This window comes from Myodes glareolus, chromosome 11, assembly GCF_982192425.1.
Source record: "Myodes glareolus chromosome 11, mMyoGla1.1, whole genome shotgun sequence".
NCBI lineage: Eukaryota > Metazoa > Chordata > Mammalia > Rodentia > Cricetidae > Myodes > Myodes glareolus.
Window position 1 is genome coordinate 72,590,020 of NC_142036.1, and position 25,654 is coordinate 72,615,673.

Sequence of the window (25,654 nt, forward strand, 5' to 3'; positions counted from 1 at the left end):
CTGGTTGTTAAATTGCGGGAGTATTACAGGTGTATGGAGGAGTGACCAAGGCCAGGGATGATGGCAAACATAATGTCTAAGAAGTCCCCACAACAAAGAATGATAAGGCCCAAATGTTAATACCGAGGTCTATATTACTCGCTACTGCCCCCCGCTGGATAGTCTTTCTACATCATTAACTATTTTCTTGACTGGCTCACAAATGTGGTGACTTTCCCTCACTTGTCAGGACCTCACATTGTCCTTCCAGCAATCACTCTCCTTTCCAGCTCTCTAGTCAGGAAAAAAATAAGGAATTAAAACTATTCTCTTTGAAATCCGTCTTAAACTTGCTTCAACAGGTTTGGTTCCTAAATTTGTCTTTTGTTTTTCTTTCTTCCTTCTTTCTTGCTTAGTTTTTTTTGACTGGGTCTCATGTATCTATAAAGTTTCCTAGGACTTACTGTGTAGATGAGAATGACCCTGAACTCCCAATTCTCCCACCCACAACAAAACAGCTAGCATGACAATTTAAACAGCTTTGACTCAAATTGATGAGTGACTGCTCATGCTCCTCAAATTAAGTTAACGATCTGTACTATTTTGCTTCCTTCTACCTGGCCCCCATACTACTTCACCGTGGCTACTAGGCTACAATGCCACTTTTCAGACACACCTGAACTTTTCTACCTAGAGTGCTCTGTCCCCATGAAGCTATACAGTTTATTATATTCCTTATATTATTATATTTATTATATTATATTGGATCATCGTTACCTGTTACTTTATATGTGAGAGCTGTCTGGTTTTAAAATCTCATCTTGTTCATCAGCACTTTATTCTCATCTAGAGTACTTCCTACTTTCTGAATGTTACGTATTTTGTTTATTTATTACCTGTCTCTTCTCGCTAGAATGCAACTGCTGGAAGACAGGAATACTTGGGTGTGTGTGTGTGTTTAATCACTGCTGAAGCCTGGGTCCAAAACATCTGTCCATTCACTCACCCTCTCACTTGGCCTTCTATGATAGGCTTTCTTGTCTCATTTCCGAGGTGCTCTCTAGTTTCTTTTGCTTTCTGTATTGAATGGCTAACCAGTATTCCCTTGACATTCTCCTGAGTTGTACCTGTAGAACTGACAGTTTCTACCAGTACTCCTACATGTGATTTATTTAAGCAAATACTTTAAAATATCTTGGTTTCAAGGAAATGCACTGTTGTGTGCCCTCGTTTCCTCTTCATACGGCATTATATGAAATCTAATGAGGATGCGAGGCTATAGCCCTGAAAGCTTGTCAACTAGCAGGCTTGTCTTAGAGCTAACATTCTGGGTTAGGTTTCTCTGGTTAACAACGCTCTCTCTTTCAGGTCTCACTTGTGGCTGCAGGTTACTACTTAGCCCAGGCAGGCCTTGAACCTCAAGGTTGTATTCTCTTATATCTCACTTCCTCTGTCTATAAAGTGGAGACTGTGGTCTTACTATTGTTTTTCTAGAAATTACGTACACATGTATTTATGAAGGTTGGGCTGTGCTTTATTTCTATACATTACATAACAAACATTTAGTGGATGATTGTGAACATAGTCAAATACCAAATTTTAAGCATGCAATTTTTTTCAGAAAACATAATGCACAACATGAAAACGCTGTTCAATTTTACTATTAAATCAAGTTTAACTAAGAAGGAATTATTTTTTCTTTCTAAAGGAAATGATTTCAATTTTTAAATTTTACTTACTTAACATGAAAATATGGTCACTTAACTTCCTTCATTACTTCTTCCCCAACACTGCCAACAATACACTAATTTACCCTATACTTAAAGACCATGGATTCAGAACTACTTCTCTAGCATCTACATCACTATTTTTATCCATATTTTTCGGTTTTATCCCTTTTAACTTTGTGTCTGTAGCTACAGTGTTAGTTTAAAATTAAGAAAACTACTGAATTTACCACATTCCAATAAAAAGTGCTGTATGTAGCCTCTTACCAGCACATCATGTACCAGGGCTTGGTATGTCCACGTGTGGTGCAAAGGCGTCGCCAAATCAATGTTTCTATCGACAAGGACTAACAAGGGCCTCTGGAAGCTGCAAATATGTCAGAACATCATATAAACGTGACAGTAATGTACACATTTCAAACTTCCTAGTGTCTTCCAGTGTGCCATTTTGATATGAGCAGCTGCTACTACAGCTGTGGAACACGTAACATCTCTCTACAGTCAGCTGCGGGCACCTCTACCTGCTCACATTAGCTATGCAGGTCTCCGCCTATGCCAGGACCACGTTAGTGCCTCTCTGCCCCACAGGCATAGGCCAGGGGGTCTTCCTAAGTGCACTGACTCCAGACTAAACGTTAGTGATGCCCTTACTACCGAGTGCAGTTTATTATTCCAGAGTACATGGAGAGGGAGGAATATGGCTTACAGCAGGGTTTCTTCACTGTAGCACTCCTGACATTTAATGCTACATAATTTGCTCACCATGGTTTGTGGTGAGCATGGTCAAGTCTAGCATTCTAAGACACTTCTTGACATGCCACAATACACACCACTAGATTCTGGAGGCATACACTTGGTTAAGACTACTAAATGTGTCTCCAGACTTCACCACATGTCTACAGGCAGCAGAATCAAGATGGCTGACAACCACTAGACTATGGTTGGATTTAAACATAACTAACACCCATCCAGCAAACTGCTAAGTAAGATAACTCAAAATATATCCAACCATGTTAAAATGCCATAATACTGTGATGAAACCAAATTCAACCAAATAAAACAGTGCCCTTCTATTGGTTCCTAGGGCACACAGTACAGCACGGAAAGGAGACTATTAAGTAAGGTACCAAGAACAAACAGTGAGAACCGACGATTCCAGTCTGCTCAGTGAGGAACAGTATGAATGATACTTAGAACAGTCAAGGAAGGCAGATGAGGGCATAAGGTAGTGGAGAACTGAGATGGCCACACAAGTAACACAGAGCCGGCCGGCGTGGGTAGTACCGACAGCAGCGGTGCACAAGGCTAAGAAGCCTCAGAGTTACTGCATATGAACAAGTAGATGATGCTTTCATTGCCAGAGGACAGCTATTTCGGCCCTCACAGGTCTTACTAATTAGCTGAATCTGTAGGTAAGAATTCACTTTATAAAACTGTCTTTAAATAATTCTTAGACATTGCAGCAAGTTTCTCTGCTTCTTTCAACAATGTTTTCCACTGATAAAAATGAAAATGCATTCTGCTGTACATGGGTTTTCAGCATTCCTACTCAACAGGCATTGAACAGTCAGCGACTTTGACATTACTTGCTCATGCCGAAGACAGAAATACCTTGCAAGCTATTAGTGTTTCAATAGAACTACAGGATGTTCATTTCCTTATTACCAAGAAGATTGATCCCTGAGAGGAAATAGCCTCAAACCTTGGAAGCCCATGTAAACAGAAAGAACTCTACAGATGGAAGCGTATGGAGACATTTCTACTGAAAGAAGATAATTTCTATTTGATATCTATTTATGCTTCAGATTAAGTCAAAACCTTGATTCTGACACCAGATGAAAAAGTAAGAAATCATTCTCTGATGATAAAAGCATTCTTATCACACAAGGAAATCAAAACAAAAACTAACAGCCATACACACCTGAACTGGCCAGTCCCTAGTGGGTCACCTGTAAAAAGGCTATTTCTTGCATCCCGTAGATTTTCCCGAAGTTTCTTATCTAGTTTCTGAAAATCAAATTTTAGATGAACTATTAATACTTTCTTTCTTATGATATTAAATAGGTAACTCAATGCTTCAGTATATAATCAAGAAACTTATATTTTCTTTATAAAGTGGTAATTCAGAACCTAAATATTTTAACTATTTTAATACCATTGTAACTTGCACTCAAAAAAACCCATTTTTTTTTTAAATGTACTTCAACCCTGGTACCACTAATAAACATTCTGTATTGCAATCTTAGCACAACTGAAGAAAAGAGGAAAGGCTGGTCTGGAAGGGCGGGGATAGCAAGACATGTAAGGTAAGGCAAGCCCAGCTCATTGCACTCCGTCTTTCCATGCTGTGTACACTGTAGGCCTGTTTGTTTGTTTGAAGGAATTCTTTGTTTCTCCTAATCCCTCTTTTAATCTTTAAAAGAAATTATCTTTAATTCAATATTAAAGCTGTGTTTGTTGCTAATAAGCACTTACTAAAAGAAGCTAAATGCAGAATGATTTTCGGGAAGGTAAGTGTAAAATAATCTGCAAAAGTGCATGTCACAAAGAGCAGTGTGGACCAGGACAGCACGCGCGGATGGCAGTTTTACTCTGCTGCAGAGACATGCGCAGAGGTGGCCTTTCATTTAGGGAGGTGGGGATGGGGAGTCCCAAAGTAACCAAATCTCTGCATTGGTACATCACATATGACACCACTATCCAGACTCTTGAGGGAGACATCTGACTCGCTTGCGAGAGAGCAGCTCACAGGGCTGTGTTTGCACTCAGAGGCCGAGACTCACCACTGCCACCATTTCTGCGGCAGTTCCTCTTGAGCATCGGATAATGGGAACAGCACCTATTTTAATAAAAAGATGTTAACAATAACTTTGGCTACGAATTAAAATGTATCTTTAAATTAGCAGATGTGAAGATGTAAACAAATTCAGGTTAGACACAGAGGACTGGGAAATCTCAAGACTGAAAGCAAGATTTCAGAAATTAACCTTCTCTGTAACAAATAATCAGAGCCAGAAGAGGAGGATTTTAATATGGAGCTGACCAGTGTGACCAAGTTCTCAGCGGACGGACTACGCCAGCATCTGGACCTCCAACTGTAGTTTCCAAGGATGAGTCAACCCTCTAGTCACGGAAGTTACTTTAACTTGGTTTAAAAGAATAAAAAGAACTTAGGGACTACAACAGCTTGGGACTACTTTAATAAAACTACTACTAATAATAATTTAATAGCAAATGATGGTTATCCATTTGTAAAACCAACTTAAATGACTACAGCAAACACATTCTTTACTATTGTGAAGAGACCCTAAATGTCTCTTCCCATGGCTACGTCAACTCACTGGACCTCATTTCTTCCCTTGTGGCGTTGTAAAGGATCTACCTAAGTTCAACCCCTCTAGGAAGACTTCACGCATGGAGACAGACAGACAGACAGTCTTCTGTGGTCCCCATGTGTTGCCATGGCAGTATTTCATTTTCCAGGGAAGCATACGGACAAGTGAAAATGTGCAATACTGATTAATTTTTAAAAACCTCTCCTCTGAGGCCTGGATTAAGCAAGCTTGTTATAAAAATTTCAAAAAACACTTGAAATGTACAAATTCTGGGCATGGTGACACATGCCCTCGGGAAATTGAGACAAGAAATTTAAGAATTCCAGACCTGGTAGCGTGGGCTATATGAGATCCCATACCTCAAAAGAATCACCCCCAACCAAAAACAGCAAAAAGGAAGAAGTACAGAATTAGATAGCCATCTGGGCAAGGAGGCTGCAATTCCAGAACTCAGAAGGCAGGGGCGAGGTGACAGAACTTCAAGATGGGCTCAAGCTACATAGGAAGACCTGTCTTTGAGAAAAAAAAAAAAAAGAACAAATAAAAAATCAACAACTTCTACTGTTTAGTGTGTATTAAGGCAAAAATTGGATATTATTTTTTTTAAATATTTTTTATGGTTTATTTAACTTTATTTTATGTGCATTGGTGTGAAGGTGTCAGATCCCCTGGAACTGGATCTTCAGACAGTTGTAAACTGCCATGTGGGTGCTGGGAATTGAACCCGGGTCCTCTGGAAGAGCAGTCAGTGCTCTTAACCGCTGAGCCATCTCTCCAGCCCCAAAAATTGGATATTATTATGAGTGTTCTAAACATTATCACTTGTATGCCTGTTCCACTCTAGTGCCTTAAAGCATAACCACAACACAAGCACAGGCAAGGCTAGAGAGTGTCCATGACAGCAGGACTACAGTCTAATACACCTGTAGTCTTCTGACAATGAGAACAGAGGCTGGAGCACAGCCCTGGAGGCCACTGTCTACCTAGTACAGCCTTGGGTTTCACAGTCACTATACAAAATCTAATCAACCAACAACCAAGACCTGAGTAAAACCTAATGGCAGTTAACACTCTTGGAAAAAAACAAACAACAACAACAACAATAACAAAACGAAGATACATGGCTACAAAGAAATATAAAACAAGTCGGGTGTTGGTGGCCCATGCCTTTAATCCCAGCACTCAGGAGGCAGAGGCAGGAGGATCTCTATGAGTTCGAGGCCAGTTTGGTCTACAAGAGCTAGTTCCAGAACAGGCCCTAAAGCCACAGAGAAACCCTGTCTCAAAAATAAAAATAAATAAATAAATAAAATTAAAAAATAAATATAAATAAATAAAAATAAAAATAAATAAATAAAACAAAACAACACAACAACAACAACAAACCCAGAAGACACAGGAACTTGCTGGCTAAGATGTAATGGGGGGTGGGATTTCTGTAAGGAAGAAGCCCAAGAATTTGTACAAGTTCTCCTCAGCATTTTCTGGAAGCTTTTGCACTTATCTTGATAACTACCCTGCACAGACCTTTCTACTCAGAAGTATGTTTGAAAGCTTCTATGATGGAAACTAAAGACAACTAGAAAATAGCCGACAACAGGGTGGAACCATACACAAACCACCTCAACAGTATGTTAAGGAGCCACATTACCAACAGTATCTAGGGAGCTAGCTCAGAAGGTCTGAGCTGGGTGCTGAGTGTCTGCGCTCAGCTTTGGGAGGCTAGCCTACACCACATAGAGGCCAGCCGGGGCTTCTGAGAACTCATCTTACAAAAACAAAACAGATCTGAATGCTAACTCATACTGTTTACTATTATAGAATGCATGCTTTCTCTCAACTTTAGAGAAACTTCTCTACATAACAGACGTGGTAGTGCACACCTTTAATTTCATTATGGGGAGGAATAGGCAGGCTAATCTCTGTGAGTTCCAGGAGAGCCAGAACTACATAATGAGACTCTGACTTCAAAAATAAAAAATAAAATATTTGCAGTATATAATATTCCCAAATGAGTTAAGTGATTAATTACTTTGAAGGAACAGATTTAAAAACATACCTAATGTAACAAAAAAGCAGAAGAGGCTGTCAACAATAGTGTCCATAACAGTTTCCATTTCTGTGTCTGTGATATCTGGCCTATTAATGGCTAAAATAGAGAGGACAAAACAAGCAATCAAAATTTACACCTTTATAAAACTTGCACATATAGAACATCATGCAGATACTGACCTGAATTATAAAAACTACGTAATATGATCAGCATCATAGAAAACTGGTCACCCAAGTCCATTTGACTGAGACGTGTGCTTATTGTATTGGGTAAGAATGCTAGCATTCATTAAAATTTTGAAGTAGAAAGACAGGAACAAAAATTCTATTCGGTGTTACTGTGTTACTATTCAGTGGGACTTCATATTTATTTAAGTTTAGTTATTTTTAATTACTTAATGTTCAGCAGTTTTACTTAATAGACTTGTAAATTCGCCTGGATGGGCTAAATCACTTTTAAAAGAAGAATGACATACATATTTATAAAAACAACGGTGAGTACTTAGTAGAACTAAACAGTGAGACATTCTAACCTAGGTTGATAAGCAGGACTGACAGCAGGCTTGTCTGGGCAATTTAACTGTCCAAGGAAAAAAATTGAAGACATCTATTTTAATTTAGACTTATAAATAAAATGTCTAAGTTTAATGTAAAGGCTATGGGATTTCAAAAACAAGGTTAGGTGCTAATTAGTCTGAAAAATGAACACAATACAAACAGACTTCTGTGAATAAAAACCACCACCAGAAATCTCACAGAAGCCCGGGATGGCAGTGCAGACACCTGCAGGTCCTTTGGAAGGCTGAGGCAGGAGAAGCCCGACTTCGAGGTCAGCCCACACTACAAAACAAGACCTTGTCTCCAAAATATATACACTCTCTTACAATTTTCTTTAATTTTAATAAGAAAACAAATTAGAGATGTGAATGAGCCAAAAGAATGATGTTGCCTTGTCTCAGAAGGATCACAATCTGGGCCAGAACTGAGGAAGTACAAACAAGTAAGCACACGACTTTTGTCTAAGATCAAGGTACCAGAGAGCTAGCTTTCCCTACATGGAAATATTGTCTCATTTGACAGGAGTGAGTCATTTGTACAAGCTGTTCTGGGGATTCCTAGCAGGCCAGAGAACTGGTACTTAACTACATTACAAAACAAATTTATTGTCTTATTTATCTACGACAATTCAGACCGAGGCTCCCTCTCCTCCGTACTCTAAGATACACTACTGCAAACACATTCGGAATCACGGTTTCTCCCAGCACACCACTCATTCTGTCAGACATCACAAATGACTTGTAGTATTTGTGTCTTTACGTACCACGATACGAAACAAGCTCCTTATTTTGATTACATAATACAAACATGTCATCTTCCAAAGTAATAAAATTGAGATACTGGTCAAAAACCTAGAAACAAACAAACAAAAACCATATGAACCAACTTTAGTATACAGCAATACTAAAAATTTAGTTTGGCTGAATCACTAAATGACAAACATAGGAAAAGTTATAATTAAATTCACTAATTAAAAATTATACCAAGTAGCGGGATGCCTACCTCCGTAAGTGTAAAGAGTTAGCCACAGGAGTTGGAGCGATGGCGGACCAGGGCTCGCTCCTAGCACCCATGGCCCGCATCTTACCGCTGTCTATAGCTCCTGCCCTCCTCTGGCCTCCACTTGCACCCACACACATGCGGCATACATTCACACACACAGACACATAAATTAAAATATGTCTTTTTTTTTTAAGGGGCTTAAGAATAATAAAGACAAAAAAACAAAAAAACAAAAACATTTTTAAACAATGAAAACAAATTTGGGGCAATAAAGAGAACATTATTTTCAGAAAACAAAATTTAGACAGATGTAAAAAGGAAAACTGTGGCTGTGACAGGAATGTATCCTTCTCTATTCTGTGACCAGGTGTCCTTCACACCCATACAGCAGCTGCTTCTGCACCACAGCCTTTATACATGCACCAGGGAAGTTACTGCAGCTCTGCACAAGTCCAGAAGGTGAAAAACTATCAAGGGCTGGACAGACGGCTCAGCAGTTAAGAGGGCAAGCTGTTTACCCAGAGGACCAGAGCTAGTGTTCCAGCACCCACATCGAGTGGCTCACAGCTGCTCGTAACTCCAGTTCCAGGAGATCTGATACCCTCTTTTGGTCCCTACATCTGTACAAACATACACAGAGACGCATAAATAAAATTTTAAAAATATTCTAAAAAAAATACATAATTTTTAAATTTAGCTAAAAAACTGAAGAGAGTTCCTATGATTCTGTATGAAATGAATGAGAATTTCTAAGCACCACCTCACAGGAAGAAGCCTTAAAAGGCACTCACAAACAGCAACAGGCTCTCTCTAGGATGTACTGAGGGTGTGTGTAACTGCACACTTCATCGCTCCTGTCTACACAATCTCCACAACTTTAACTTGTGCCCTCTCAAAATTCAAGAGGCACACAGAGCAGCAGGGTAAGGCCAGGGTTATCTGAGAGTGTGTTTGCAACCCCAGTGGGAGCTGAGGAAGATGTCTGGTCTGCTGCACATTTTCACCCTTCTAGGACACTCTCTGGTCTCTCTGGACCTGCTTTCCTAAATAAGATCCGGAGATGATGTGGCGGTAGACTGCAGTGGTGACAGATGAAATAAGGTCCACATGAACACAAGCAATGTAAACAAAGCTGCCAACTTATTTCTAAGGTGAGCGCCAAGGATCCCATGAATCTCAGCCAGACACAAATCTGGATCTACTTTTCATTTCTGTTTCACAAGTCAGGGAGTAGTAAATTCTTCTAGTCTGCTTTATTTTTCCTACTTTAAAGACAATTTAAATGAACTCATTTTTGAAGACTTGAGTCTACATATTTCATAGGTTAGCTGTAAGCAGTAGACGCTCTCAGACACTGTTGGCATCTACACTGCCAATGCACTCAATCAAGCGACTCTTACCTTGGCGACTTGTGTCACTGCACTCGCTGCCAATGCTGCATTCGCAATATCTTCCAGTTTACTTCTTGAAATTGCAGAAATAAAATTTAAATAATAGGATTCATAAAGCTGATTTCGAAGATCCTATAAATATAATGAATGAATTTGTCACTCCGAGAGTAGGAAGGGAACCAGTAAATACAAAGCTCTCATAATAAAAGCCAGGCTTTGGAGCAGATGACACACATTTGAAAGACAGGGTAAATAAATGACAAAAATAAACTCTATGAGAATAAAGTAATGACAAGCCAGCTACTTGGCCACAGAAATACAGCTTAGTAATCCATGCTATAAAAGTATATTATCAACCAAATCCCATTAGCTATAATATAGTACAAAACTGATTGACACCTTCGATCTGCAGTTTTCTTAAGAATACACAGAAGTACACAGCACCACGTGGCAGCCCCAGAGCCGAGTACTCAGGAGGCTGAGGACATCACAGGTGTGTGGCCAGCTGGGAAACAGGAAAAACCCTGTCTCAAGCTGTTTTATTCTAAATCTATGAGGAGCTAATATACTAACATAATTAAATGCTGATTATACTTGAATTTCTTTGGTTATATAACCTAAGAAGTAATTCTTTCATTGTACACAGATGTGTTCATTCCAAATACTTTCTCTAGAAGTATTTATTTTCACCCAAAAGCAGAATTTAATTTGTACAATTTCATAATCAGTTTTTAAAATATTCGTAGACACTAGGTATGGATATCTAAATATTTCCACAAATATAAGATGTAGTAGGCATTTTCAAGCATATATGAATGTACATAAGATTTAATGTTATTCCAATTTTAAGATGTATCTACTCCCACAGGCGTCTACTGTGAGCTGGAGTACGTGTGAGGACAAGTGGCTTAGCAAAGATGAAAGGTGTTCAAGCCGAGGGGCAGACACTGCAGCAGCAGAAACTGCTGCTGGGAACTACAGTGATACTTTATCCACGTTTTAATAAATAAAGCTTGCCTGAAGATCAGAAAAGCAAAAGAGCCAAGCCACTAGAGAAGTCTTCCCTCTACCAAGGCTGGGTGACTGTAGACTGAGCCCCTAGCCTGTCTCCTCTAGTCTTATATTCCCCTTCAGTGCTGGGATTAAAGGCGTGTGACATCACTGCCTGGCCTCTAGTGGCTTAGTTTTACCCTCTAATCTTCAGGCAAGCTTCATTTATTAAAACATATATAAAATATCACTGTCAGGAACCACGCTTGTCACTGTCAGAGAAAGGAGTTCAGATTTAATTTACTGATAAAATATTCTCCAGCCAAAAGACATGAATCAACTCTATTAAAATTAAAAGATAATATAAAAAATCAAAGTGGAAGCTGGTAAAGGAACTTATGATTCTCTATAATGAACATCTAAGATTTGTTTTTTTTAAAAGAAATAAGTCTGTTTTGATATTCAAACAATCAGGTAATCTTAGGTTTCAGATAAAATAAGAATCCCTTTGTTGGGCTAGAGAGATGGCTCAGAGGTTAAGAGCACTGACTGCTCTTCCAGAGGTCCTGAGTTCAATTCCCAGCAACCACTTGGTGGCTCACAACCATCTGTAATGAGATCTGGTGCCCTCTTCTGGCCAGCAAGCATACGGACAGACAGAACACTGTATACATAATAAATAAATCAAAAAAAAATAGAATTCCTTTGTCACCTGGCACATCCTGTCAATATTTTCTTCAGTCGGCATCACAAAGTACACTGCAGGAACATCTGGAATGGGATCCCGGTCCGAGTGCAAAAGGCTAGAATACAGAAATAACAAATCACTTTCTCCCCCTCAGGTGCTTTTTTTTTTTTTTTTTTTTTAAAAAGTTAGTTTAAGAGCCAAGCAGTGGTGGTGCACGCCTTTAATCCCAGCACTCGGGAGGCAGAAGCAGATGGATCTCCATGAGTTTGAGGCCAGCCTGGTCTACAAGAGCTAGTTCCAGGACAGGTTCCAAAGCTACAGAGAAACCTTGTCTCAAAAAACAAAAACACACAAAAAAGTGAGTTTAAAAGAGTATTTCTTAGGCTGGAGAGATTGCTCTGCGCTTAAGAATACTGACTGCTCTTCCGAAGGACCTGGGTTCAATTTTCATCATTCACATGGCAACTCACACCATCTGTAACTCCAGTTCCAGGGTATCCGACATCATCATACAGACACACATGCAGGCAAACCATGTGACATAAAAATAAAAAGATTATTTCTCAAACTTGAAGTCTAAAGCTCAGTGACTGGCGCTCACCGCGCTGCTGTGGCTACCGGTCACCTGGTTAACCTAACTCCCCTCAGAGAGGAAAAGCCACAACACTGGCACGAGTAGCATCCACTGGAGGACCATTTCCCACATTTTCAGTATTTCATATGGGGACATTCCTTCTACCACCACCCTCCTGGAAGGAGCGCTAAATACATTCAAAATCAACATGATTTTCATAGAAATTCAGGAAGAGGGGAGTGGAGGAAAGCAATGCTGGTACCTTTGGAGGAAATGCAAGAATTTAAGTACACAAGGCTTAATCACCATCTAAAACTGAAGAGTAAAAGACTATTTCCTTATGGCCTAATATTCAACTGCTTCTTGTTGCTTTTTATTTTCTGCATGATGCTGTGGACTGAAACTAGGAGCTTGCACACGCTAATCACACATTTTAGCACTGAGCTCCATCCCCAACTCTATTCTGATCAGTCTGCTGCTTCCTAAGAGAATGCACAGGATAATCTAAGAATCTCAACAACGACGTGCTAAAGTTTTCTCTTGGCGATCCAGGGAATAAATTCATATATAAAAAATGTGTGATTGTAACAGTTTAGTTATAATGTTTATGAGAGGGAACATGGACAGCATTCTAGGCAGTAGAAAGGTGCTCATGCTGCCAGTAGAGATGCACCGAATAACCCGCCATCTGTGCAGATGCCACCACTAGCAATGAGAATGTGATGGCAGTCACAGCATATTAATTCTTACAGACTAAAGTAGTTTTGCTTGATACTGTCTTTAGGCTAGTGTGTTTTAAATATGTATGGCTTACCACTGGCACTTTACTAAGTATTAAACTTCTTTATGTTTAGAAAATGTGACTGCCACATAGTTGGACACCTATAGTTGATAACAGAACTGTGACCACATTGTCCACTGCTGCTGTGCCAGGGTCTGGCAAGATGGTTCGGCACCTGAAGGAGCTTTTGGTCAAGCCTATAGCCCTGAGTCTGACCTTGGAACCCAGATGGTGGAAGTGAGGATTCCTGCAAGTTGTCCTCTGACCTCCACATGTGCCTCCCCACAACCATTACACAGGCAGATGAATAATTTCTTAAAAAGTAGAATCAATAAAACATAATATTCTAACTCATTACACAATCATATAATTGAAGAATTTAAGCTGATCAAAGCAACTTCTCATATGATACTCACTGACAATCTTATGAATAAAGAGTATGTTTCTATTAAATAAAGCATCACAGAATGAAAATTGATTCTAACATCATAAATAGACAAAACATAAGTAGGTTAAAACTCTATAAACTGGGTTCCTTCAGTACATAAAGTACTAGCTTCTCTTCAGCCTCCAGATGATCTATTAGGGTGTCTATACAGTAGTGCAATTTATCATCAAACGTATCAGACAATTAAACTTAGCAATCAAGAAATGATTTGATGGCTATTACTTTACTTAAACACTTAAAATGCTCACATTACTGATGAACTAATTTAGATTCTTTTAAAGTATATTTAAATTAGGCAAAATCTTTTAGAGGTTGTGGAACGCCAAGGGGAACTAGTTCTTTTTCTTCAAAGATCAACCAAACATACCGGGAAATAAAAAAACATTTAAATTCTGGAGTTATATGGCCTCAAAGTGAGACTATTTTTAACTTTAGAAAGTTGCATAGGTACTGTGGCCTAACATTAATTTTCTCTGCAAACAGCCCTTAAAAATTTCATTTCAAGGTGGCCAGAGAAATAAATTTTTCAATAAACATGAAGATGAATGCACTGTTAGAAACCCGTGAACACTCACAGATGCAGAGTGATCCCCATGTCTCTCAGCTCCTTCACAGACAGCAGAGGAGAGATGATGTCTTGGCCAAATCTGTCATAAATGAGTACCTTTAAAACAGTGGTTTGTTTAGACATTGTTATTAATGAACAGCCAACTGAGAACCCACATTAAGATAACATTGAAGTCAATTTCATTTACTGAATTCTTTTCCATGTTTAGTTTCGTACTTCCACCACTATCCAAATGACTATCCGAATAGTTATGTATTCTTTAAAACATTATTATTAGTTAGCTTTAAATAAAGCAACAATTTTAGAAACTTTTTATAATTCTAAGTTTAAAAATCAAACTACAGCCAGGTGGCAGTGGTGCACGCCTTTAATCCCAGCACTCGAGAGGCAGAGGTGGGCGGATCTCTGTGAGTTTGAGACCAGCCTGGTCTACAAGAGCTAGTTCCAGGACAGGCTCCAAAGCTACAGAGAAACCCTGTCTCAAAAAACCAAAAATAAAAAAAAACAAAGAAAGAATTTTGAATATACAGTAAATTCACACTTGACTTATTTTTTTTTCATATTAGTCCATATATATCCTTTCTAAGACCCTATAAAGATGAGATAAAAACTCAGTCCCTTTTAAAACTACAGTACAGGGTTGGAGATTCGATTCTGTGCTAAGAGACTGGCTGCTCTTCAGAGGACCCAGGTCTGATTTGCAGCACTCATATGGCAGCTCACAACCATCTGCAAATCTAGTTCCAGGGGCTCCAACACCCTTTTCTGGTCTTGGCAATCACCAGGCACTCACGTGGTACATACATATATATGTAGGGAAAGCACCCATACACATAAAACCCCTAAAATATTACAAGTTCCAACATTATAAAGAAAATTTAGGAATTTAAGCATCTTAGGTAAAATAGGTATTAACTTAAAAAGTGAAGTCCCTAAACCAGATACAGTGGCTCACACCTGTAACAGCACACTCAGGGACCGAGGGGGACTGCAGTGAATCTGAGGCCAGCCTAGCCACTGTTCAAAGCAATGTCTTAACAATATCAACCACAAACAAAACCAAGTCCCTGAATATAGAACTCCATGTCAGCCTAACTCACTATTAGCTTTGGAGGTTGGGCTAACAAATGAGATCTTCAATGGCTGGGTTTCCAACTGTCCGAAGTGACTCTTTAAAAAGAAACTGCTTGGGGTGAAATGAATTCTGCTATTGTTAGTACCTGCTATTCTTAAATGCCAGAAATTTCCTCAGAGAAGCTACAATCTTTCTGCTGTGGCTGTAAAAGGTGCTCAATCTTTCAAGACTCCTTTCTATTTAAACCTTAAATATAGAGTAGTCCCTTACCCGCAGTTTCTACTTCTGTAGAAACCGATGTCGAAATACTAAATGGAGAATTACAGTAATAAAAAACCCGTAATGTAACCCCCCCCAGTAGCGTAAAGCTGCCTACACCCTATTCCACTCCACCAGCGGCTCCTGCAGCTCTGCTCTACACTGTCCACGGCATGAACAACCTGTGTCCACTGCGCCTCCTCACTCCTTAGTCAGCCAGAGCTGTTGTTATCAGATCGACTGCCACACTACCATAGTGATTACTCTCCCGTGACCTTTGCTCTACTCTTAATTCCTTGAAAACACAGGAGCAGAGATGCTGACAGTAGTTACTCCTGGTAATGTCTTCTGTACCTCATCTACTAGACATATATAGGGAGGGGAGGCGCATACATACATAGTCTTGGGTTTGGTTCCAGGACCCGCCAAGGTACCAAATCCTTGGACAATCAAGAACTATCCTTCTACAAAATGACAGAGCACTGTACGTATCCTACACGATCCTCTTGCATACCACACATCTATGTAAGCAATTATACTGTCTAGGGGATAATAAAGAGAATAAAAATATCCATGAATTCTAATTAAAACAGACTAATTTTAGATTTACGAGAAACTTCTCCCCCTTACGATCATTTTAGGGTTAAAAAAAGGTCACAGCTCCCACCATGCAGCTCTTACCTTCCATACTGGCTCTCCAGTGCTGTTTTTAACATGAGGCACATTGAAGTTCAACATTCGCTTCAGAGCCACTGAAAACCAAAGTTTACAACATCAGCTACCTAGAGCAGGCTTTTGTTTGTTTCCTCACTACAAACAAAATGCATAAACGAATGCTAACAAAACTGACTAACAACATGGCTGAATGCGTAAAGCTAGGCTCAGATCTTGTACAATTTCATCAACAGTCAATTGGCATCCATTAGGAAGAAAAGAAAAGGCACCTGTCCCAAAAGAAGTGGTGAGAAGTGCCCAGGGTCTGGGGTGTAGCTCAGGGGCACAGCTCTTACTCAGACCACATGGGTTTGATCCTTGACACTGTGCGGGCGACGGTGGTGCACACCTTTAACCCGAACACTCAGGGAGAGAGAAGGCGGATCTCTGTGTGTTCCAGGCCAGCCAGCTCTACAGAGCAAATTGTAGGACAGCAGAGCTACACAGAGAAACCCTGTCTTGAAAAACTGAAAATCAAACCAAAGCGAAACTAAAAAACTCCACACACTCCAGAAAAGGCACTTTCTGTCCCTCCTGACAACCCCACACTGCCTTTTACACAAAAGTCAAAAGAAATCGCTTTGACTGTGGGCTTGCGACAGCCTTAATAGCTAACTGCTACTGCTGTCCTCTATTTGGCTGAAAGTAAAGGTAAGAACAATCTTTACGAAGATTGTCTATGGCATGCTTAACTGTTTCATATGGAAACCCATTTCAGTAGGTCTGGTTTTTAGTTACTCAAGAGTATAAGCCAATAAATCCACTGAAAGGTTATACAGCTTAATTAGTTTATAGTCCTAGGGGAAAATGAGACTTCATAATGTACTAGATAATAAATGAAGCTATTCACTTTCAAAAACCAGAGCAGTCATGCTTTATATGTTACAGTGCTATGTGGCTTTTATTGCTTATCTGTTCATTGACCACAGCAGATAAACATTTTCTAAGGAAAATGAAACTACTATCCCTGTGTGTGCATGTATCTGTGTGACTTTTTTTTTCTTTTTTTAGCTATAATCTCATTAAGTCAGTCTCAAGGGGATAATCTTGAACTTCTACTACTCTTGCCTACTCCTCCTAAATACCGGGATACAGGCAGGCACGCACTGCCATACCTCCTAGTTTGTAAACAGTGCTGGAGAGTAACCCTCACTTCCTGTATGCAAGCACCTGAAATTGAGACGGCCAAGTATTCAAGAAAACCAGATGATTTAAGACTGGCTACTCATGGGTGGGCAAGAGATACTCTTCCCCCTCCTCCCGTCCATCAAAGCCTGAGAGAAGTGGAGGTCTTAAGAGTGGGAGGGCTGTCCCTACCTCTCACCAGCAGCAGTAGTCAGGAGAGCTGGTGCAGGAGAATTGTCTGTATTCTGTCAATCAACGTATTTTAATAAAAACGCTGATTGGCCAAGCAGGAAGTATAGGCGGGTCAACCAGATAGGAAGTAGAGGCGGGGCAATGAGAATAGGAGAAGGCTAGGGAGGAGGAAGCTCACTCCGCCATTCCTGCGCAGACCACTGAAGCAGCAACATGTGAGCTGACAACTGAAAAAGGTACCAAGCCATATGGCTAACATAGACAAGAATTATGGGTTACCGTAAGATGTAAGAATTAGTTAATAAGAAGACTGAGCTAATGGGTCAATCAGTTTATAACCTAATGTAGACTCTGTGATTTCTTTGGGACTTGCCGGCTGTGGGGTACCGGGTGGGACAGAAACCCCAATAAGCCGGCTGTCATGTTACAGAGAGTGGGCCCCTGTACCTTACCTGGGCAACACAACAGAGCTGGCCCTATGGGTGCAAGTGTGAGAGAGCCAACCCTGAGGGCATGAGAACTGGCTCCACTCCTAGCTCACTGCTGCAAGAAGTGACTTAGTCTACACAAAACTGGAGAGCTCACCCTGGTGATAAGGACAGAGGAGAACTGGCTGGTGGACGGACCCTACAGCTGCCCAGGTCAAGACCCAGGGTTATTTGGCCCGGCCCAGCATCCACCCCATCTATGACCTGCTGGAGCACGTGAAGGGGCCTGACTCACAGACCCACAGCTGCAGGATTCCCACAACCCAGGGCAAGACTAGGATATCAGAAAAGAGTGCCAGTGAGGGCCAGCATCAACAGCGCCATAGAAAGAAGAGGCCCTGAAACTGACCAATGACTCTTTGCAGTGAACACTTACAAGTTGAGATATATGGACAAAGGGGTTTATGGCATGACTCACTGTGTCACACTGCAGCTTCCATGACCAGGTTTTTAACCCCCCCTTTTAATTTTTTTCCCTTTTTCTCTTAATTTTGCTTTGTGGGGTGGGGGTGCAGGGGTAGAAGATAGATGTAAAGGGATGGGAAATGAAAGGGATCAAGACACATGATATAAAAGACATAAATAAAAGAAAAAATTGGCTGCTTTGAAATCTACTTTGTAAATTTATTTTGAGACAGGGTCTTACTATGTAGCTCTGGTTGCCTTAGAACACACTATGTACACAGGGCTCACAGAGATCAGCCTGCCTCTGCCCCCTGAGTGCTGAGATTAAAGACATGTGCCATCATGCCAGGTTACATTGACTTTTAAAAACATTAGAATTTTAGGTAATACAGAATAATCTGAAATCTAAGATGATATAGGATTCCCCTCTCTATGCTGTGAACATGTTTTATTACCATTGGTCAATAAAGAAGCTGCTTTGGCCAATGGATGGGCAGAACAGAACTAGGTAAGAAAACTAAACTGAATACAGAGTGAAAGAAGGTGGAGTCGGGGGATGCCAAGCAGCTGCGGAAGAAGAAAGATGCCGGAACCTTACTGGTAAGCTACAGCCTTGTGGCGTTACATAGACTACTAGAAAAGGATTAATTTAAGATTAAAGAGCTAGCTAGAAATATGCTTGAGCCATTAATCAAACAGTGTTGTAATTAATATAGCTTCTGTGTGATTATTTGAGTCTGGGTGGCCAGGAACCAAAGCGCAGTCTTGGTCTACAACAAACTATGAATACAGCACTATATAATATACAAACAAATAACCCCAGAGCACAGTTAATAAACACATAAAGGTTGAGATACTTCTCAGCACTAGTAGTGAAAAAAGTGTACTTCAAACAGTGGTTTGGAAACATCAGAAGCTTCCTTAAATACCAAATTTTCTTGGATGCTCAAGTCCCTCACACTTAATTATAAAATTTCTTTGATAATATTTTTTAAAACAAAATGGTATATAGTATTTGCTATATAACATATTAAGGGGACTCCCTTAAGTCATGGTTAGATTAGCTATTAATAAGCAGACCAATGGAAATGACAGGTCATTTTTTTGTACTGCATTAAGGGACAATGACAAGAAAAATGTCTGTACATATTTAGTACAGACAGATTTTACTTATAATAGTTTTGATTTGCAGTTGTCTGAATTCACAGTTGCAGAAACCATGGATAGAGAGCTAAGAAAGCTAGTGTATTTATGTAAATACATAAAGTTTTCTCTTTTTTTTCTGTATGTATTGTGTATTCCTGTGTACATGCACATAAGTGGTGATATTTTGTTTGTGTTTTAGCAAATGAAGTTTGCAGTCAGGCGGTAGTGGCACAAGCCTCTAATCCCAGCATTCAGGAGGCAGAGGCAGAAGCAGGCAGATCTCTGTGAGTTTGAGGCCAACCTGGTCTACAAGAGCTAGTTTCAGGACAGGATCCAAAAGCTACAGAGAAACCCTGTCTCAAAAAAGCAAAAACAAACAAACAAACAAACAAAAAAACAAAGTTTGCCGGTTGTGGTGGTGCACGCCGGTAGGATTTGCTGAAGGAGGCAGAGGCAGGAGGATCACGAGTTCGAGGCCAGCCTGGGCTACACATTTTGCCTCCCTTTCTGCCTCCTCTGCCGCCATGGCGCCTGGGAAAAAGCTTGTGGCGAAGGGGGGCAAAAAAAAAAGAAGCAGGTTTTGAAGTTCACCCTCGATTGCACCCACCCTGTGGAAGATGGGATCAGGGATGCTGCTAATTTCGAGCAATTCCTCCAGGAGAGAATCAAGGTGAACGGCAAAGCTGGGAATCTTGGCGGAGGGGTTGTGACCATCGAACAGAGCAAGAGCAAGATCACTGTCACTTCCGAGGTGCCTTTCTCCAAAAGGTATTTGAAATATCTCACCAAAAAATATTTGAAGAAGAACAATCTCCGAAACTGGCTGCGTGTTGTTGCCAACAGCACAGAGAGCTATGAGCTGCGTTACTTCCAGATTAACCAAGATGAAGAGGAGGAGGAGGAGGATTAAGACACATTGGTCTGGAATGTTTTGTATTAATTCATAAATAAAATTTAGGAACAAAAAAAAAAAAACCAAAGTTTGCATGAAGATCAGAGTGCAAAGCTTGCCACACTAGTCAGTCATACAGGCCAGGCAGTGGTGGCATACACCTTTAATCCCAGCCCTCAGGAGACAGAGGAAGACAGATCTCTGTGAGTTCAAAGCTACTCTTGGCTACAGGACACTAAATCAGTCTAAAAGAGAAACAGAGTCAAGCGGTGGTGACTCACACCATTAATCCCAGCACTTGGGATCACACTCTTTTAATTCTAGCACTAGAGAGGTGGAGATGGGAAGGATATGGTTGGGCAGAGAGAGGGATGGATATAAGGTGGAAGGAGACAGGAGCTCAGGATCCAGTCTGAGGTTTCCTAGTAATAGGATCACTCCTTTCGGTCTGAGGATTCAGTAGAGGAAAGAACTAGTGGCTGGCTGGTCTGTTTCTCTGCTCTTTCAGCATTTACCCCTATATCTGACTCCAGGTTTTTATTTTTAAGGCCAATTAGAATTCACACTACACACATAAGTCATGCCATATAAATGGAGACCACAGGACAATTTGTAGGAGTTGTTTCTCTTCTTCTACTATGTAGGTTCTGGGGATTAAACTCAGGTCATTAGGTTTGGTGGCAAGTGCCTTTACTTGCTAAAACAGCTTGCCAGTCCAACCTATTTTTTTTCTCTGCCAAATGTTGATTCTACAATAATACATATTACCAACAAGTGCTGCCCACTTCAAAGAGTGACAGAGGCTGTGGCATTGCACAAACACACACACATAGCACGGACACAGTGCTCCGGGGTTGACTATGGCCTCAGCAGTGCTTTCCTCTCATAGCCAGGCACTAAAGACACAAGAAAACCCTATTTCTAGGAGAAGCAGTTATACTCTTGATTCAACAGCAGGAAAAACCACAGCCTGGGCTGCCATGTAAGCTGGCACTTGCCATTCGCCAGTTAATAGATGTTCATCCATCTCATCATGATAGGTCAGTCGTGGCAGATAATCTCACATTTGTCTTGGCTCAGTTAGGAAAGATTCTCCAACTCTGAGAATCCAACTCCATGGCTAACTTGTTAAAGACATTTAGTATGAGATCATACTAAATGCTGTGAAGAAAAATGGGACCACAAAAGGAGGAAAGTGAGGTGGGGATACTTATAAATGGTGATTAGGAAGGTCTCCTTCCAGAGACACACTTTTGAGTAAAGGCCTAAAGGAAGTGAGCCATACAAGTTACTTACCAAGAGGAGACAAACACAAAGGGTGGGAACATCCAGGTAAGGGGTCAAGGAAGGTAACTCAGTGGGCAAAGCAAGCAGAAACTAGGTCATATGTGAAAATAAGACACTATTAGAGTGTTTTAGGCCATGTTTAGTGCCATGTTTAGTGCAGGTGTTATCTGTAAAAGAATGAAAGGGAATAAAGCTGTAAACGCAAAAACTACAGCCAGAAAGTTACTGTGCAAACTCAAGGAGCCTGTGCTGGGGGTCAACAACAGGTACTGGAGTTAGAGAAAAAAGCAATGACTTACAGACAAATCTGAAATGAGTTAAAGTAAAAGAAAAAAGAGACAGACACAGGAGTTTTCCATAAGCAACTCAAAGAACAACGCTTTCATTAACTGATACCAAGTGGCCTGCATTCAGAATAGTCTGTGGAGGTTTGAAGAAAAGTGGCCCTTAGGCTCAGGGATCTGAATACTTGGACACCAGAGAGCGGAACTATATGAAAAACTGGAGGTGTGGCTTTGCTGGATGAAGTCTGTCTCTGGGGTTGGGCCTTGAGGTATCAAAAAGCCCATTCCAAGTGCAGAGGCTTTCTGTTTGTGCTCCATGGGGATCTGGATGTACAACTGGCACCTACTACTCCAGCATATCTGCCTGCATGCCGCCACTCTCCCTGTCATGATGATAATGGACTAAACATCTGAAATTATAAGCAAGACCAAATGAAATGTTTTCTTTATAAGAGATTCCTCAGTTGTGGTGCCTCTTCAAAGCAACAGAACACTGACCAAGATGCCAGCATATATAATAATTAAAATTAAGAGGCCGGAAAAGGTCACAATAACAGAAAAAACCAGTGGATTTGGGCTGTGCAACACTGAGAAGCAAGGAGATAAGAACCTGCAACAGCAACAAGCAACTTATTCTGACTGTTGAACTGAGGAAAGAAAAGAGTAGAAAGTCAGCCGTGAAGCTTTCACAAAGTGGTGGTATTTGAGGTGACAGAGGTATTTCAGGAGGACAAAGCAAGAAACAGGTATACTATTTAACACCTTTGTACCTTAGTTTCTTCATCTGTGAAATTAGAAAACAACAGAAACCACCTAAAACAATAATAAGTTCTCAGTGCACAAACTACTATCTCATCCATCCAAACTGACTACAAACTACTTTGTATCAGAGCATCTTCTACCTAGAATATTTGAGGATTGTTATTCCTAAATATTCCCAATAGCAATCAAGGAAATGTTACTTCTACTGTTGTAACACAAAGGATTTTACTCTTCTGAAAATAAGAAACAATTCACTTAGGGTACAAATTTAGTAACTGATGAAGCATAAGGAATATAGTAAAAATGTGGACTCGTGCTGCAGTGAAATTCATTTCCACTGAAAGACAAAATGTTTTACAGTGTCTGCATATTAAAATGTACTGTTATATAAATTCAACTTTTAAAAGGCTTCCTTTATTCAGGACAGTTTTGCTGTTGGGGAGTAAGATCTTATTCATTTAGTTTTATTAAGCTCTTGGACCCAAAGTGCTAAGAAAACCTGGGCTTCTATTTCTTTGCAAATAAGATGAATTCTCAAGCACTGATCAAACAATATTTGGACTTTCCCATATTTAAGTTATGCCTTACTGTGTCTCACAGGTTTTACTAAATTATCTACTGAGAAATGTAAAGCACATTTCAGTATGCTACATTCAAATCTATTAAGTTTTATTTTATTTTTCTTTTTTTTTAAGGCAAGGGAATCAGGTACAGTTCTGGAATGTTGTACTGATTGTAACCAAGTATTTTTCATACAAATGAGCATAATTTCAAGAGAATTAAATAGATGGCTCGTGGCCTTTCTATTCTCTTTGGCATAAGGCTTCTTCACAAGTAATATAGATAAATCAAATATAACATAACTGTAGTATATATAGTTAAATTTACAAATCATTACTTGGGAGGCCAATATGCAATTATCAAGTTACTAGAGTTGTTTACAGAAAATAAGGAAAAGTTAGGAGTATCTCATATTAAAAAAGAAGCCAAGCGAAGTGATATGTACCTTTACATTTTCTGAATTAAGTGGAAGCTGTACAAATGAGCTTCACTTAAGATACAATTATTATAGCACTTTGAGAACAACTGAAACAGGCGCTGCTAATTTGACAGTCTCCACTCCCTTCCAGTAAGCTGCAGAAGGAAGTCATTATAAATTTTCCTTCAGGTTCTCCCGAGACTGGTACAAAGAACATGGCATAAAGTAAGGAGCTCTGAGAAGAATACTCAGATTTTGTAATTGCGGCGCAAATGTCAGTTTTAAAAAAACATCAGACCTGAAAGCGAAAACCAAGCCATCCTGGGAGACTTGAACTATGAATAGACACGAATCTAGAGTCCTCGTTAAATGACAATGTAGGAAAGGAAATACCAGCAGCCAGCCCTTGCTAGGAAGGCCTCCTGAAGCTCAGGATTGCAGCGATCAGCCCACTGAAGCCGCTCGGTACCACAGGAAAGGCTGTAAAACTGAAGTCATTTCTTCCTTTCACTTCAAAGTGGAGCAGCTCAAGAAGCTCAACTCCGAGCCGCACGAACAACCAGCGAAGGCGAACAAGACACAGGTCGCTGCTTTGCTCAGGTCCAAGCTGCAGAGAAGGAAATAACGAGTACCTGTTTGCCTCTCCCGAATGCTAGCCGTGGACGCCATCTTGCTTCCCAACATCCACTGCCCGGCTGGCACTGGGAGCCCGAAGATGACGTGGCACACCCTCCCGCCCCGGAAGCAGAATCAGGGGGCGGGACCGAAGAATCGACCCGCCTCCTCCGTCCCAGATCTCGCCCTTCACCCCAGCCATCGGTGCTTCGATCTCCCAGCAGCGTTCCCGACCAATCGGGCCGAGGCTCCGGACGTTCCCTTCTCTAGGCGGGGGCGTGTGCGCGGGGCCAGCAGAGAGACTGTTGCCGCGCTTTCGCTGGGGTTTAAAACCTCGTAAAACTTACACGACTAACTGAAACGCTGGATACCCATTACAGCAGAAATGTCCTTTCCCAATTTCTATGTCAACAAAAACTTTTCTACAAACACTGCAAAATTCTCAGTCCCATTTCTACAGCATAACGACCTAGCTTTATGGTTTTGGTCGGCTAGGCTATAAAATCACCTTGGAGTCAAATTACAGAATTTCTTCCTTTTAGTGCAAATTAAAAACCACCACCAGGGCTGGAGAGATGGCTCAACCATTAAAGGTTAGAGTCACAATAAAAATAAAAACCACCACCACCATGATTCTGGTGGTACATTTTAAACTCTGTGAGTATGAAATAAATCCCATATCGGTCATCTATATATAATAATTTTATTGTCATAAATATATACAATGACAACTTATTACAAATTCAATGAACTCACTGATGACATTTCATTAAGGGGTTAATTCTGAGCAATCAGATTGAGATAAAAATCAAATCTTCAATAATTTGGCCTTCAAGATTACATTAAGTAAATTTTTTCCTAATTTTTTAAAGTCAAGATTACATTTTACAACAAAAAACATGCGCTTTATTGGAAAGAAAGATTTATTTTAATAAGATGAAAACAGGCTATTTTATATTTTAATCCACAGGAAATACCTTAACCTAGAATCAGGTTTCTGCAGGAATTACATTATCTTTTACTTTATGGCTGACACATGCATTAAGAAATCAAATAGAATGTTTACTGGGGTTTTCTTCAGTGTCATCACTAATATTTTAAAGAGATCTTCAACAACCTAGCTTGTAATGTAAAATTAACAGTTTCTGCCTTGAGGGAAGTATTCTGGATTCTAGTATCCACGAACTATGAAGCAGAATGGCTTTTCCACATTCCAGTGAGTTCAATTTTAGTCACATGAGCATTCCCACTTTTAAATAAATTTACAATTTAATCATTTAAGTTCCACCACAAACTCCTTCTAAGACTAAAAGGCACATTACATAAAATACCAAGACAA

General features: G+C 40.2%; 1 protein-coding gene and 1 pseudogene across 1 annotated transcript in view; one reads left to right on the forward strand and one right to left on the reverse strand.

The window, feature by feature from the left end:
* Window positions 1–24,460, reverse strand: part of Scfd1 (sec1 family domain containing 1) — a 78,043-nt gene extending 53,583 nt beyond the window's left edge. Inside the window, exons 1-10 of the mRNA XM_048415428.3 lie at window positions 24,333–24,460; window positions 16,108–16,178; window positions 14,101–14,189; window positions 11,747–11,837; window positions 10,054–10,176; window positions 8,415–8,502; window positions 7,101–7,190; window positions 4,490–4,545; window positions 3,628–3,713; window positions 1,974–2,073 (exon numbers count right to left, since the gene is read on the reverse strand). Of these exons, the coding sequence (XP_048271385.1) occupies window positions 1,974–2,073; window positions 3,628–3,713; window positions 4,490–4,545; window positions 7,101–7,190; window positions 8,415–8,502; window positions 10,054–10,176; window positions 11,747–11,837; window positions 14,101–14,189; window positions 16,108–16,178; window positions 24,333–24,384 (846 nt within the window). The 5' untranslated portion in view covers window positions 24,385–24,460. The remainder of the gene's footprint in view (window positions 1–1,973; window positions 2,074–3,627; window positions 3,714–4,489; window positions 4,546–7,100; window positions 7,191–8,414; window positions 8,503–10,053; window positions 10,177–11,746; window positions 11,838–14,100; window positions 14,190–16,107; window positions 16,179–24,332) is intronic.
* On the forward strand, window positions 20,002–20,471 carry LOC125387709 (large ribosomal subunit protein eL22 pseudogene; annotated as a pseudogene).
* Window positions 24,461–25,654: the final 1,194 nt, after the last annotated feature.